Source organism: Grus americana, chromosome 9 (genome assembly GCF_028858705.1).
Source record: "Grus americana isolate bGruAme1 chromosome 9, bGruAme1.mat, whole genome shotgun sequence".
NCBI lineage: Eukaryota > Metazoa > Chordata > Aves > Gruiformes > Gruidae > Grus > Grus americana.
This window is the reverse complement of record NC_072860.1, coordinates 15,581,365-15,594,827: the sequence shown is the minus strand read 5'-3', so window position 1 is coordinate 15,594,827 and position 13,463 is coordinate 15,581,365. Positions and strand designations below refer to the sequence as shown.

Sequence of the window (13,463 nt, the reverse complement as noted above, 5' to 3'; positions counted from 1 at the left end):
GATAGACCATACAGAGACTACGGGGTACCACTCCAACCACAAATACTTGGTTTTCTAGTGCTATAAGAAGTCTACAGGCAACTGCTGGTGCAATGGAGATGGTTTCATGTAAGCTTGGAAAATAAGGGCCAGGCCACAAGTCCAAACTCTGCTCTGAACCATCCCACCTGGGCTCAGCCTCCAGCAAAGCGAGGTTTTCCTCCTCCTATTCATGACAGAGAAGAGGCCATGACATTACTACCAGATTCTCAAAATCTCACATTTTCTGATAATCCTGCATCCGTGACTGTGCCCTCCACGCCCTCCCCTGCTACACCATCTTGTGCAGCAGGCAGCCATTAGCTGTGGACAGGTTGGTCAGCACCCACTTCTCCTTTAAAGGGGTCCCAGGCCAATCAGAATCACCACCATCGCAAACAGGGGCACGTAAGCGCACACAGCACCCTGCCAGTCATGACTTCTGGGGCAGGATGTGGACTGGGGCGATGGCGGCTGCTGTGAGGCAGGGCCATGAGCCCAGGGGCGGAGATCCCCTGGGGCCTGCTGCGGCCCCTGAGCGAGCTTTGTGTGCGAATTTGAGCTCCCGCAGTCATTAACATGTAAAGTAACCTGCTCTGCAGAGGTTTTCCAATATTTGTTAAACCAACGCGCTCGGCAGAGGGTCCAGGTTAAAATAAAGCTTTTATTGCAATGACGACACCATCACGTCACCATTCTGCTGAGTATGACTAAAGAACCTGCTTGTCTCCATGGTGTTGGGTGGCAGCATCTCAAAACCCTGGGCTTTATCCTAGAGCCTCCTGTACCATTCCAGAAAAAAACCCAAAAGGTCTTACAGTAGATACTCATTCAATCAAAATTTACAAGTTGGATAATAAAATACTTCAGTAATAAACAACCAGCAGATCCAAAACACTCAGCCACTGCCCCTTGGGGCTGACATTTTCAGCCTTCCACAAGGGCCAGGCACATTCTTAAAACGAAGACAGCCCCTGCGTCGGCAGACGCAGCAGGTGAAGAAGAATGGATGGGCTCTGCCTTTGATGCACGCTGCTTTTCGGCTGCCCTCTAACCCCCTGTCACAAGGCCAGAACTGGGCTCAGCCTCAGCCAGCACACACAGAAGACAGACCTTGCAGAGCCTCTGGTGCACCTCGTATACCATAAGGCCAGATGCAAAGACCAGGCATGGTTCAGGAGGCCCTGGAGTGGGTCCAAAGCCGCGTCCTGCCTGCCCTGCTGCCAGGATGCCTTTGGACAATGCTGCTGGCAAGATGCCCTCTGCTCCTCCCCGCTCAGGCACAGATTGCAGGCTCCTTGGCACAAGCACGCCGGCCATCCCACGCGCTCTGCAGAGCTGAGCACGCTGTCAGCATGCAACACATCACAGCAGCGACTGGCTGCCAGTAGTACAAACAGATCCTTTCCACCCCACTCACGGTTTCACAGGTGAATTCACAGCAAGACAAGTTGGGAAGACTTGGAGTTTTCCTCACAGTAGGGAGTGGCTCTTTCAGAAAAGATGCCAGAAGAGGCAACTGAAAGTGGCTGGTAATCCCCAGGGCCCACATCCCTGCAGCAGGAGAGACCAGGGGGGAGCACAGATTCAGCAAAGCATTGAGGTGCAGTTTCATCAAGGTGCTTTGCTGAACTAGATCTTGTATGAGCACATTTCAGGCCAGGTTCATAACTCCCGCTGAGCACTCTTACTCCTCCAATTTCAGGAGGCTCCTGTGAGACACCATGCCATGTAACTATAGGTGCCAAAAGCCAGTCCTATACCTTGGGACTTAGGGTAACAAAAAGCTGTGGGACCTGAACTCAGTGATTCAGAGACTTCAGAAAATTATTTTGCTTTGCAAGTGCTTAGTCAGGACAGTACCCTTTCACAGCAAAGCAGGGATGGTTCAGGCTCCCATCCAGGCCTTTCCACTGCAGTACACTACATTCCCCACTGATTCAGCCAGTGTGGCTTGAAATAGCCCAGGTACTTTGAACCTCTCTTCCTTTACCCTGGAAAACCGCATTACAGTGTTCCCCATTTTTAAAGTTTTCTATCACTTGGCTCCCAGTTAAAATTACATGCACATAGTTAGTAAGGGGTTTTTTCTTGGTTTTCTTAGCCTATGACTATCATATCTCCTGCTTTCGCCTCCAGAGCCATTAGTCACTGTTTGGCAAAGGCACACCATTCACTAGTTTTATCCATTCTATATTTGAGTTTGGTGTTATCAGAAAGGAGATCCGAATCACTTCATTAACACACACCTGACCTCGGCCAAACACATTCTTGCCCAAAACTTTCCTCGTTTCTATTGATAACAGAGTCCTTGACCCAGGAAGGACAATATTTGCTCTCCCTCCACTACAAAATAAAATGTTAATAATAGTCCTACTGTCACCCTTGATGTCCTGGAGTTTTGTCTGGGTTTCCTTTGTGGAAAACAGACACTGGATAAATGGCATTAAAAACAAGCAAAGCAGGCTAGAGAGTTTAAGGAAAAGCAAAATATCAGCCCAGGGAGAGGAGCAAAGCTCAGGTACTGGCCAGTCGTGCATCCCCCAGCCAACAGGATGCAAAGGGAAGGCGATGAAAGGGACTTCTGCTGTGACTGCCTCTCCAGAGCGACATCGCAACAGTCAGCTTTTGGTTCTTGTTTGCTGGGATGAGCACTCCACTTGCATGTCTTCTCTGCTAACTAGGGGCTTTCCTGCACACTGTCCCAACCTCGATCTAGACATTTGCTAAAGTTTTCTTCCAAAATCCAACTCAAACATTGTATTGCCATCAACCATTCTGCTTTAACCCCTCATCATTTCCCCTACAGTGGTTAATTGATGACACAATGCACAGGAGGAAAATGGGCCAGCTCTACACAATGCTACTGCTGCTTAGTACCTGCTCCAAAGACTTTGTCTATCTGCTTATCTAAGGTTAGGTCTGTACATTGGCCACAAGGAAATCAACAGAAGGAATGCTGTGCAAAAGATGGCAGCTATGACTGATTCATCTCAGCAATTTCTACTCTTGCCTCCCTCACAATTTAGGGAAACCCCTCCCCCTGCCGGTGTTTTACCTCCTCCCCCTTCCACACTTCAAGGAAATCATGTTAGATGAAAATGCTTAACCAAAATCTCAACATTTCGTTCTGATTTTATTAGGAGTGGTAAAGTAATATAAAAACACTCTGCAGTTCTTTCAAAATGGCAATCTGTAACGTTTCTTTGGGGAAGTGTCAAAATGAGATGAGTCAGCACCACTGGAGATTTCTCCCCGATTGTCTTCCAAAATGAAATTTCAGCAAAAGATCATAATGCATCCCAACACTGACAGAGCACTGCTCGCAAAGGGGAATGTCCCATCCCTGCTCCTTCAGCTGGTGTTAGGTGGAACATAGTGCATTCCTAAATATCCAGCACAACCAAGGCTAAGAAAAGGCATTTCTTATTGAAGCATACTTATTCTTCATAATTTGCACTGCTATCATGTAAGACAAGGTACAGCTAGCTAGGAAAACAGGATTTGGTCCTGCTGTTACTGATTTTGCCCTCTGAACCATCTCTTGCTTGAATAGTCAAAAAGCTAAGCCTGACCTAACTCATTCCAGATGTCGATACAAGACGCAGAGCAACACCCTCCCCGTGGGACCCCCACCGTGGTGCTGTGCTAGGAAATTTCAGTTCCCTCAACAGGATGCCAGATGGGAAACCTGCCCAAAAAAAGGCCACAGTATTGCACTGTCCCAGTTCTCATCTGACAACCAGTCCAGGCATTCGTGCCAAGTGAGGTTGTACCCATTTCTAGCTCTTAAAACATCCTGAATAAGCCCTGAACCAGTGTGGGCCAGCACTGGTCCTGCCCAACTTGCACCAGTCACACACAGGACAGGGGAGCTCGCTCTGCTGGGGTGAAAGCTGGACCATTGAAGAGCTCCTGAGAGCCAAGCAGAGCAACATGGGTGGCAGCACTTCACCAAGGGACAAGGGACCACTTTGCTATTGATAGACATGTTTACAAGTTTCCATGCTACAGGGGTGGCACGCCAGGGTGCCTGCCAGGACCTGTATTTTAGGAACATTCGATGGAAGGCAGGAATCTGCTCCCAGGGGCTGGCTCTCCTCAGCACAGCTGCTTCCCTGAGCATCCATTTTGTTTCTTCCATATTTATGAATAAGCCAGGGGACAGGAGGAGTTTTACATCTCCCAGTTAATGCTTTCATTCAGAGAGCCCCTTTAAACAGCCAGTGAAGAAAAGTAGATACTCTGGAGGGAAATTAAAAGCACATTACATCGGGCTCCTGCTGTGCTTTGCCTTTGGAGACATTTCTCTCTCTCCACTGACCTGGCTCCCTAATGAGGCATGTAAACTAGGGAATCCCCCCAGCAAGTGTGCTTGCTTGCAGAATTTGCAAAAGGGAGAAGTCCAGGATACTTGCCTGGCCTATCTGTATTTCTGACCAAATCAACTAGCACCACTGGAGATCAAATACGAATTACAGAAATGACATTGGCAGGAGCAGGTTTAACACCCCGAGCCTATAAGGGGAGAGAACGCAGCATTATTGATTCCTGACCTTGAAATGATGTAAATAAGAGCACAGCAACCCTAGAGGAGTTGTAGCAAAATAGTTATAGCATTGCAAGCAGGTTAAAAAATACAGTTAATATACATACTTCCCCAAATGCTTGTTTATTATTATTCAAGACACGTTTATTATGCAAAATGATAGAGCAGAAAAAAGCAGAGAAAAAGAAAATGCAAAGAAACACTGAGCTCTTAATGTGACTTGGGTTTTTTCAATGCTGTTTAGGTTTTTTTTTATTGTGCATAATCATTCCCTTATTAGCAGGAATCTTTGAAGTGATTCAAGCTCTAATTTCAGCATTTCAAACTCACAGGTTTATACTGTAAAACCATACTGAGCTCTCGTAAGCGACCCATTTTTTTTCCACTGTATTCTATATCTCTGCTAGTGTTTTCTCAGTCTTTCCAATAAATTATGTATCACAATTTGCCATTTCAAAAATAATTAGAACTCTGAGTTAAACAACAAGGAATATCCGAGAGCAGTACATTTAGAAGAGAAGTGTTATGCACTTGGGGCAAAACCAATCCCAGCTGTAACACCACTGAATTATACATATCATCGTATTGAGAGCTGTAATTTCAGCATACTTGGAGTGATTGGGTGGGCCTGTGGAGGCTCTACAGCCCCATGATGAGCATCTGCCTCTCAGGCAAAACACTTCACAGGCACTCCCTTCCCTACATTCCTGTGAGTTGTTGCAGCAGGGGTAATGGAGAGAAAGCTGGGCACCAATGAGAGAAACTTCACAGAGAAAGGTTATTCAGGAGTAGGAATTAATTTGGTGGTGGAACTATTAACTCCAGAGACAGGAGAGCATGTTCTCTGTCTTCTCCTGTTATGATTCGGCTGTAAATTCACTGGAGCAGGACATACCTCTTTATTCTGTGTTTCCCTCTCCTCTGCAACAACCAGCCTTTGGTCTCAGCTTCCCAAGCATTAAGATAGTACAAGTAATACCCACTGCCCTTCATTCATTCTGTATAGTTTTACTTTGGCATAAAATGCTAACAGTGGATCCTCAGGAGAGACATGTCTCTCCCCAGAACAGGTGCTGATAAAAACCTTTGTGCACCATTAGGGAATTTACAGCTGCTCTACATTACAAGAAATCTCAAATGGGAGCACACCAATGACTCTGCAAGTTTGCTATGAAGACAGTGTTTTGCATCCTACTGTCTACAAAGCCAGGTGCCTCAGACCAAGACCTGATTTTCTTGCTTACTAAGCACCCAATTCCCCAGCAGACCTCAGAGAAGCAATAAGCTAGTCTAGGGAAAAAAATAATCAGGTATCAAGTGTAAGTAAACAACACACAAAAGTCAAACAGCTGCTTCCCAAGCAAAGAGGCTTTGGCATCTAGAGCATTTAGGCCTCTGAAGCTGGCTAGGCATCTATGGTTGGCTTCAACCCAGCAACCTAACCCCACACCATCCCTACCCATCCCTAACTGAAGAGAAGAGATAAGGAAACTCATTGCTTAAGGTATCAATGCGGCTGAGCACATAGGAGGGTCTTGCGTGTTTCTGCAAAGAGCCTTCTTACCAAGTTTGGCTTTAGAGGACCCCACTCAGCCCTGCTTTTGTGCTGATCAGCATGAGGAAGACTTTTTCCAAGGGCTGGTTATTCTAAACCCATTCATTCAAGAGCCTATTGGCCCAAACTCAGAAGGAGCTGGCACAAACCATCTCAGAGACCAGGCTGATAATAGCCTCTGGTTTTATCCAGGGCAGAGGATGTCAGCCAAGGTCTCAGCTGACGCACACAGATTAAATATCACCAAAAACAACCCCACCAAACAAAACAAAACAAACCCATAGTGATGATGTGTTCAGTTACAGCCACAATCTGGGCTCAAGAGCAGGAAAAAAACCACAACAAAAAGGCAACAAAACCACCATTTCCCTGGACAGTTGCATTTTATCTGAAAGCAGTCCTGGGTTTGACAGTGTTACAAGAAATCCTAGCAGGGCTAGGCCAGGGACAGACAGTGGGGGAGGCAGACAAGCAGCAGAAAAAAGTTCATTTATCAATGGATCTGCATGAGTGAGCAATTTCTATGGGGAATATTGACCCGTTTTTTTCATAAATCCCTCAGAAAAGGCTAGTGAAAAAGAAAGGTACATCCACAACACCAAAGGAAACTGGCCCGAGACAGAGCAAAGCTGTAGTTTAGGGTCTGCTAACAAAGGAACAGGGACTATGTGTCCTTTGGTGTGGGCAGCAATCAGGTCCAGGCAGCACAGTCAGGGGCCCTGCTTGCCCCAGAGAGGAACAGACTGTCAAGTCCTGCCAAAGCAATTCCCCAGCACAGCCTTCGAGGCTGACACAGCCATGCCAAATGTTGGCTTGGAGTGGGATCCTGGCCCCACAAAGCAAGCTGCAGCATCCAAAAAGACTGCTTGAACAGGCTGAGCTCTTCTCAGTCATATCGAGTTCTCTTATAGGACCCTGGTCTCATCCGTTGTCTGATGTTATGAGTGGCTTGACCCACACTCCCTGCTCCTAACAGGCTTCATCCACAAATTTTCTGTTTTCTTGCCTTGGGGTCTGCTCCAAAGCACAGTGAATTCATTGATTTACTGCTGTAAGACAGAGACTAAGCCACTAGTTAATACAAGAAGAAAATACTGTCCAGTGAGTTGCATCTCCCGTAGAGATGGGCCAGTAGCATCCATTTACTGCAAGCAGAACCCTTGGATCACATTGATGAAATGAACAGTTTAACTCTTATTAGTTCAGAGCTGACTGCCATCAAGTCATGGCATGTAAGGAGGTCCACTTCGTTAACCACTGGCCATCATGGTGCCTTCCCTGATTAGCCTTCCTACTTAAGACAGGCACACCTGCTGGGTATAAGCAGGCCCCATTAAACCACCCTCATTTGAATACATGTATGATCTGGTGCCTTTTAGGACACTTCATATGACTAGCAGATGTGTTTCCTGGACTCACGGTCCTCCTGCTACCCACCATCTCTTGGTGTGTCCCTCCCACCATTTGTATCACCTCACTACTGCTAGGAAGAGATACTTTTCCTCTGCACCATCTCTAATCTCTCAGCTGTCAAACATCATGCTTCCAAGTCTCCATTTCTTCTTTTGCCTGTAGCCCCACGCCTCTCCCTCCCTTGCAGAAAATGCTGACCCCTCATTGCTCCAAAAAGACCCCCCCCCACCCCAGCTGGATGCAGCTGACACACACTGCTTTCCTGCAGTCCCCATTTATGGGCCACCAGTGGTACGAGGAGCCTCAGCAGTGGGCCAGGACCCTTTATGCCCAGCACTGCACAAACACAGGGCAAAATGTCAGTCCTGACCCCCCAACTATGTGCCTGGAGGGAAGCACGCACAATAATGCAGTACCACACCATGCTTGGTACTACCTTTAGGACTCCGATAGCTTTACAAAGAGAGGAACTTTTCATTGTTAGTAAACCAATGTAATTTATTTAGAAGCAGTCATTTATGTTTACTGGGCTATGAAAGAACAGGAAGCGTCTGGCATCCACAGAGATCCAGATTGATCTCTCTGTCTCTTCCTGACAAGCAGCCAGTTTTGAGACCTATCACGCCAGGCATACTAACACATCCACTTGCTGTTTTCTACCCTGAGCCACTAGGGAGACAGAACTTTGTTACCTCCCGAGGGAAAGCAGGAAATTGCAACCACGTGAGCAGTTTAAAACTGACCGGGAACAAAGATGGATGGTAAGAGTTCGGAAAAAATGTGTAAGAGCAATTCAAACTGTTGTCCTTTCAGTGGTCCTATCTCCATTCTCACGTACGCTTTTAAAGCAAAGTAAATGCCTAGACAAGAGCAGAATCACTGTACTGTAAATTTACACAAACGCAGATGAGATTAGAATCTCGGTTATACACTTTAAAGATCTCATAACTACAGAAATGAGAAGTGTATTATTAACTATCACTTTGACTATGTAGAACTAGAGCAAAGTTATTTGAAGCATAAAAAAATTCTGGCAAAGGGCTGCCATATTTAATAAATCACTGAATCAATTATTCACTGTGAAAATCAATTACTTACTTCAAATGAGAATCTTATGAATAACCTCATGCCCTTTCATGCCATCTAAGAAAGTTATAGGGGAATTAGTCAGTAAAAAATGCCTCACTTATCTTTTATGTGCATTAAAAAGACCACACAAATACAGGGAAATTCTGCTCCGCTGAAGCACTCTGCCAACAGAATAGTCCAGAACCATTTTAATGAAGTCCGTGTATTGCTGTGGATTTACACTGCAGTCAAAAGCAGAGCATGACCCATTGGGGCACCACCTATGATCAGTTATCCGGGCACAATTCAGAAGCAATTCCATTCAGTCCATGGCACTTCACAAATGTGAAACCAGAATATAACCAGCCAACCACACAACCTCCTCTACAATGTGACCTACATTAAGTAACTACTCAAAGGAACACAAAGTGTGTCTTCACAGGTCAGGAAATATTGCCACAAATCTCTGCAGAGACACTTTAAAGTGAATATCGCATGGCCTTGCAGCAGCTACCCCCCTGTTCCTGCTTTTAAAGGTTTGCTGATACGTGACCATTTTCAGAAAAAGTTGCAAGTCCCAGCGCAGTCTCTTCCCTCTCCACCTTCAAAACCAAACTGCTCCAGGAACCCAAAAGCGCAAAGTACTTACTGAGCTGTAGAGATATCCCTCAGCGTTCATGGCAACGTACAGACCTGCCTTCACCCCTTGGATTGCCACCACGCGAAGACCCACAGGAATTAGATTGAAAAGGGCTGCAGAAGGAAAAGAAAAGCAAAGGTTATGGAGACATCACCCTGCGCAGCCGCAGCTGCTTTTTGCCCCAGGGCCAGCCCAACCTACTCCTGACTCTTAACAAAAGATACTGAACAAGAATCAAAAGTCCTGCTTCTGGCTACAGGAAAGATCTGCAGCCATGGGGCTAATGTTGAAAGCAAATATCAAAAAGTACTGAATTTGGCTGCCTCCCAGAAGCCTTAACGCACCCATCAGTCTGATCACTGCCTTTGCAATGCCAAGGGCTCAGATGTACACTCAAGCTAGCACATCTCAACGGCTTTACGCGGGCCAGCTGAGCTGTGGTAACTGCACACATACACGTCTTTGCCCATGGCAAACACAACAACACAACTTAGTTTAGTTGATCCTGAAACAGATTTGAGTCTAGTCACACTTTCTCGCATTTGCCATATGCTAAAAGAGTATACAGACAGCGACCACGGCCAGAAGGATGAAAATTAACTTGACTGTGTGTCTGCCCCTGTGATCCCTGCTGTTAAAAGAATGAAGAACCTCAAGAAAAGATAGTGCTCCACTCCAGGACCAGAGCAATGCTCCTCATTCAGAAGCAGAACTAGATAAGATGGAAGAGGACAAGACCTTTCAATACTCAATTCTACTGCAATTTTACTGATTAAAGCATTGCAACCACTTCCTCACAATTAATTTATTGCTTGATTCCAAGTAGACCCTGTACCTCATCGAAGGAGATTTCCCATGAGCATACACATAAACATACTATCAGGCTTTTGCTACATTTCTAACAGAATGGGCTCAAAGAGGAGAGGACTTTAACCATTGATAGACTGAGTACTGATGCATTCACGTGACTTTGCTTCCACTGACATTCATAGGACAAGAGTGTCCAGATGTTGTAGGACCCCTTGTGCTTCAGCTTACAAAGAGCTAACTAGACCTTGTCCCAGGGAGCTCAGGATATGGAGGTGGACACAGGGTCAGGCAGAAACATGGGTGCAGACACAATGGAAATACTTCACTCAATGTCTCTTCCCACACAACTGCCCTGAAACAAGAAATTTTTTTCTGATTCCCTAGTCACGAGGTTAGACTACCACTTCATCAAGCATTTCTCATGGCTTTTTAACACACTCACTTATTTGCAAAAGCCTTCTTCAAACTTCTCAAGAGCTTTAGGGTGTTCAAATTAGCTCAGGAGAGACCTGTTAATTAGCAGAGTGCAGAAGAAACTAAGTGGACAGAGCACAGAGTAAAGCATTTGTATTTTCCAGCTGACTGTTAAGGACATCATCCTCTAGCTGATTCATTTTATAGATCATTTACAAAGCTTTATGCCTGACACATCACATTGGAGCAAGCACAGCACAAAGGGGCCTTCACATAACAGTTGTGGGAGAAACAGTCCTCCTTCTCACTGCACCATCTCCCAGCCTCTCCTTCCCTGGTAGATAAACCACTGCTGATTTAACATCAGCCCTGAAGGATAAAGCAGCTTTTGCTGAGATGGCCTATTCAAAATGCCATAGCTCCTCAGGCCAGGCTAGTGTTAATCCTAGTATGACAGGAGGGAATCAGAGTCCAGCTCAACATCAACCCACACCCCAAAGAGACTGGTTAGCACATGGCAGGTAATGCATGGATTTAACTTAATCACAAGATGCTTACCAAGAACCTCCTTCATGTACAGCTTATGAATTACTGCAGAGGGGAGGGTTTGGATTCCTTTCCAAAGAAAAAGATGTACAGCTAACATGGAGAGAAAGGAGGGGTAAAAAAAGAAAAACAAAATTGTGTCTGGATTCTTTCTTTGCAGCCAGTGGTTCAGACTACAAAGTCTGTATCAAAGTCCCAGGATTTTCACAATTTCTAAAAGAAAAAGCAGAGCCCAAAGGGTGTGTGAAATGTAATGGGAAACCAGTTACATTCAACCTGAACTCTTGGTGGATTTGCTTAAAGGTCAGAGGTGGATACCTTTTCAGAAGTAAAACCTGAAAAAAGCACAGGAGACAGAAAGCCACTTTGCTCAAGATATCCAACAGGTGCCTTGGCTCAGCTGGTTTCAGGTTGTCTCCAAAAAGGGATTCACAAGTCCCAGTTTCACATGAATGCCCTTTTTCCTCACTCAATTCCCGAAGATGACTGGATGACTCCCTTTCGTGAGCTGCCTAAAAGGGAGGCTCTTTGAGTCTGGTGAAAAGAAACCTACTCTCAGCCCATTTTCATATTTTTAAGCACCATATTCAGTAAAATATCAAAGCCTGTCTTACCAAAGCCAGTGCCTGTATTTGTGATTTCATGGGAGGATGTCAACAGATGTAGTATATGGCAAATGAAGTCCAGCCGGGGTATTGGTCTGTAAACAACTGGAGTCAAGGACGGTACTACTCTGATAGTATCCCCAGATGAAACAAACACATCCCAGTTCAGCTACTCAGAGAGCTGTATTATAGTGCAGTTCTACCATTGAAAAGCTCACTAACCAAAGTAAGCTTATATTTCTCTCACTTTCTCACTACCGTGAAAGTCTAAAACGCTCTGCAATTAACAAGTCTATTTACAGACAATTCCCCTTCCCTAATTTTTCCCCCACTGAAAAATGGAGCATCTTACTGTTAATAATGAAACAAAATGGGCATCATCATTCATTCCCTACAGCCAATTTGTCTTCCATAGAAAACTTGTGACAGACCATTCAAAGCATTCATTAGGCAGGAAGGTGATAATACCCAGAATCAGTGGGTGAGAAGTTCCACTTGGAAACACCCACACGTCTCTCAATCTCTCTCTTTCCACCTATACATGCTAAGGAAGCACAGAAACAACCCTGTTGTGCTCTGTGTTGCACTAGCAAGACCACTAACAATTCCCAGGCTCCCTGTGACCCTGCTGCAGACCATGGTAGCAACGCCCGGGAGCATGCTGTTCGCTGTTACATTATGGCAGTTTATCGGCTGTATAACGTTTTTAAAATCTCAGGGTACACTTAGCTATGGGTCTGGGCTAACTTATTTACAGAAATGGAAAAGCAAAGCAAGACACACCATATATAAGATGTGGTCCATATGCTCAGCTGATTTAAACAGTAGTTAAGTCAGAGGAACTAAACTAATTTATACCAGGTGATTTGTTCCAGAGCAAGACATTTGTGCTGCACATGAATAAGGAAGAACTAATGGAGGATGCAATAGGCAACAGCAGCCTCTGTGTACCACAAGATGGGGAGGTTTGAGATCCTGAGGGGGGTGAGGAAGGCTGCTAAGATGACCAAGAGATTGTGGTGCAACATGTATGAAAGAAGAAACTGAGGGAAGTGGGTTTGCTCAGCTCAAAGAATGGAAAGCCAGACACAAACTCTTTTCAGAGGATCACAATGAAAGGACAAGAGGCACTAGACGAAAGCCTCAGAAAGAAATTATGACTGGATATAAAGAAAATTCTCTACAATGATAGTAGTGTAGCACTGGCAGCAGAGAAGTTATGAAGCTATGGAATATCTCATTCCTGGAGACATCTGAAACAACTAGACAAGGCTCTGTGCAGCTGAAGATAACCCAGCTCCAAGTAGGATGTTGGACTGGGGACCACCAGAAGGTTTACCGCAGCCTTAATCTTTTTGCATTTCTGGCTGGAAAGCCCCAAGCAATATCCTAGATATGGTGGACTGTCTCCACCTGGTCAGTGCATATCCTTTATGTACTGCCCATTTGCTGAAGCTTTTCAGACATTCAGCAGGATTATGCTGGCAAACAAAGAAGTCCAGTTGTTCTCTATAAGAAGGGGCATTACTCTGCTCAGCCCAGGGAAGAGCAATAATGATGCAAGCACTGACAGCAACAGTCAGCTCTGAAAGACCATTTGAGATGACTGGAGTTAGAAGGAAAAGATACTGCCCCAAATTCAGGCTCACATATAACATTAGTAAGAACACAAACAACTGCCTTGTACACCAAGAAAACACGCTCCGATTAAAATAAAATTCTTCATATAACCCAATGCAAGTAGGCAGAGAATCTGTCTTCTTGCTTACATTAAGATGGTGTGCCTTTAACTGCATGGTATAAGGAACAGATGTCCCAAGCGCTGTTTCGCAGGAAGTTGGCTTC

The 13,463-nt window shown here is 45.3% G+C and overlaps 1 protein-coding gene across 3 annotated transcripts in view; it reads right to left on the bottom strand.

Moving 5' to 3' along the window:
* FGF12 (fibroblast growth factor 12) overlaps positions 1–13,463 on the bottom strand; it is a 226,479-nt gene that overhangs the window by 62,585 nt on the left and 150,431 nt on the right. For all 3 annotated transcript variants that reach the window (XM_054835896.1, XM_054835895.1, XM_054835894.1), the window contains one exon: positions 9,253–9,356. In XM_054835896.1, coding sequence (XP_054691871.1) covers positions 9,253–9,356 — 104 coding nt within the window. The remainder of the gene's footprint in view (positions 1–9,252; positions 9,357–13,463) is intronic.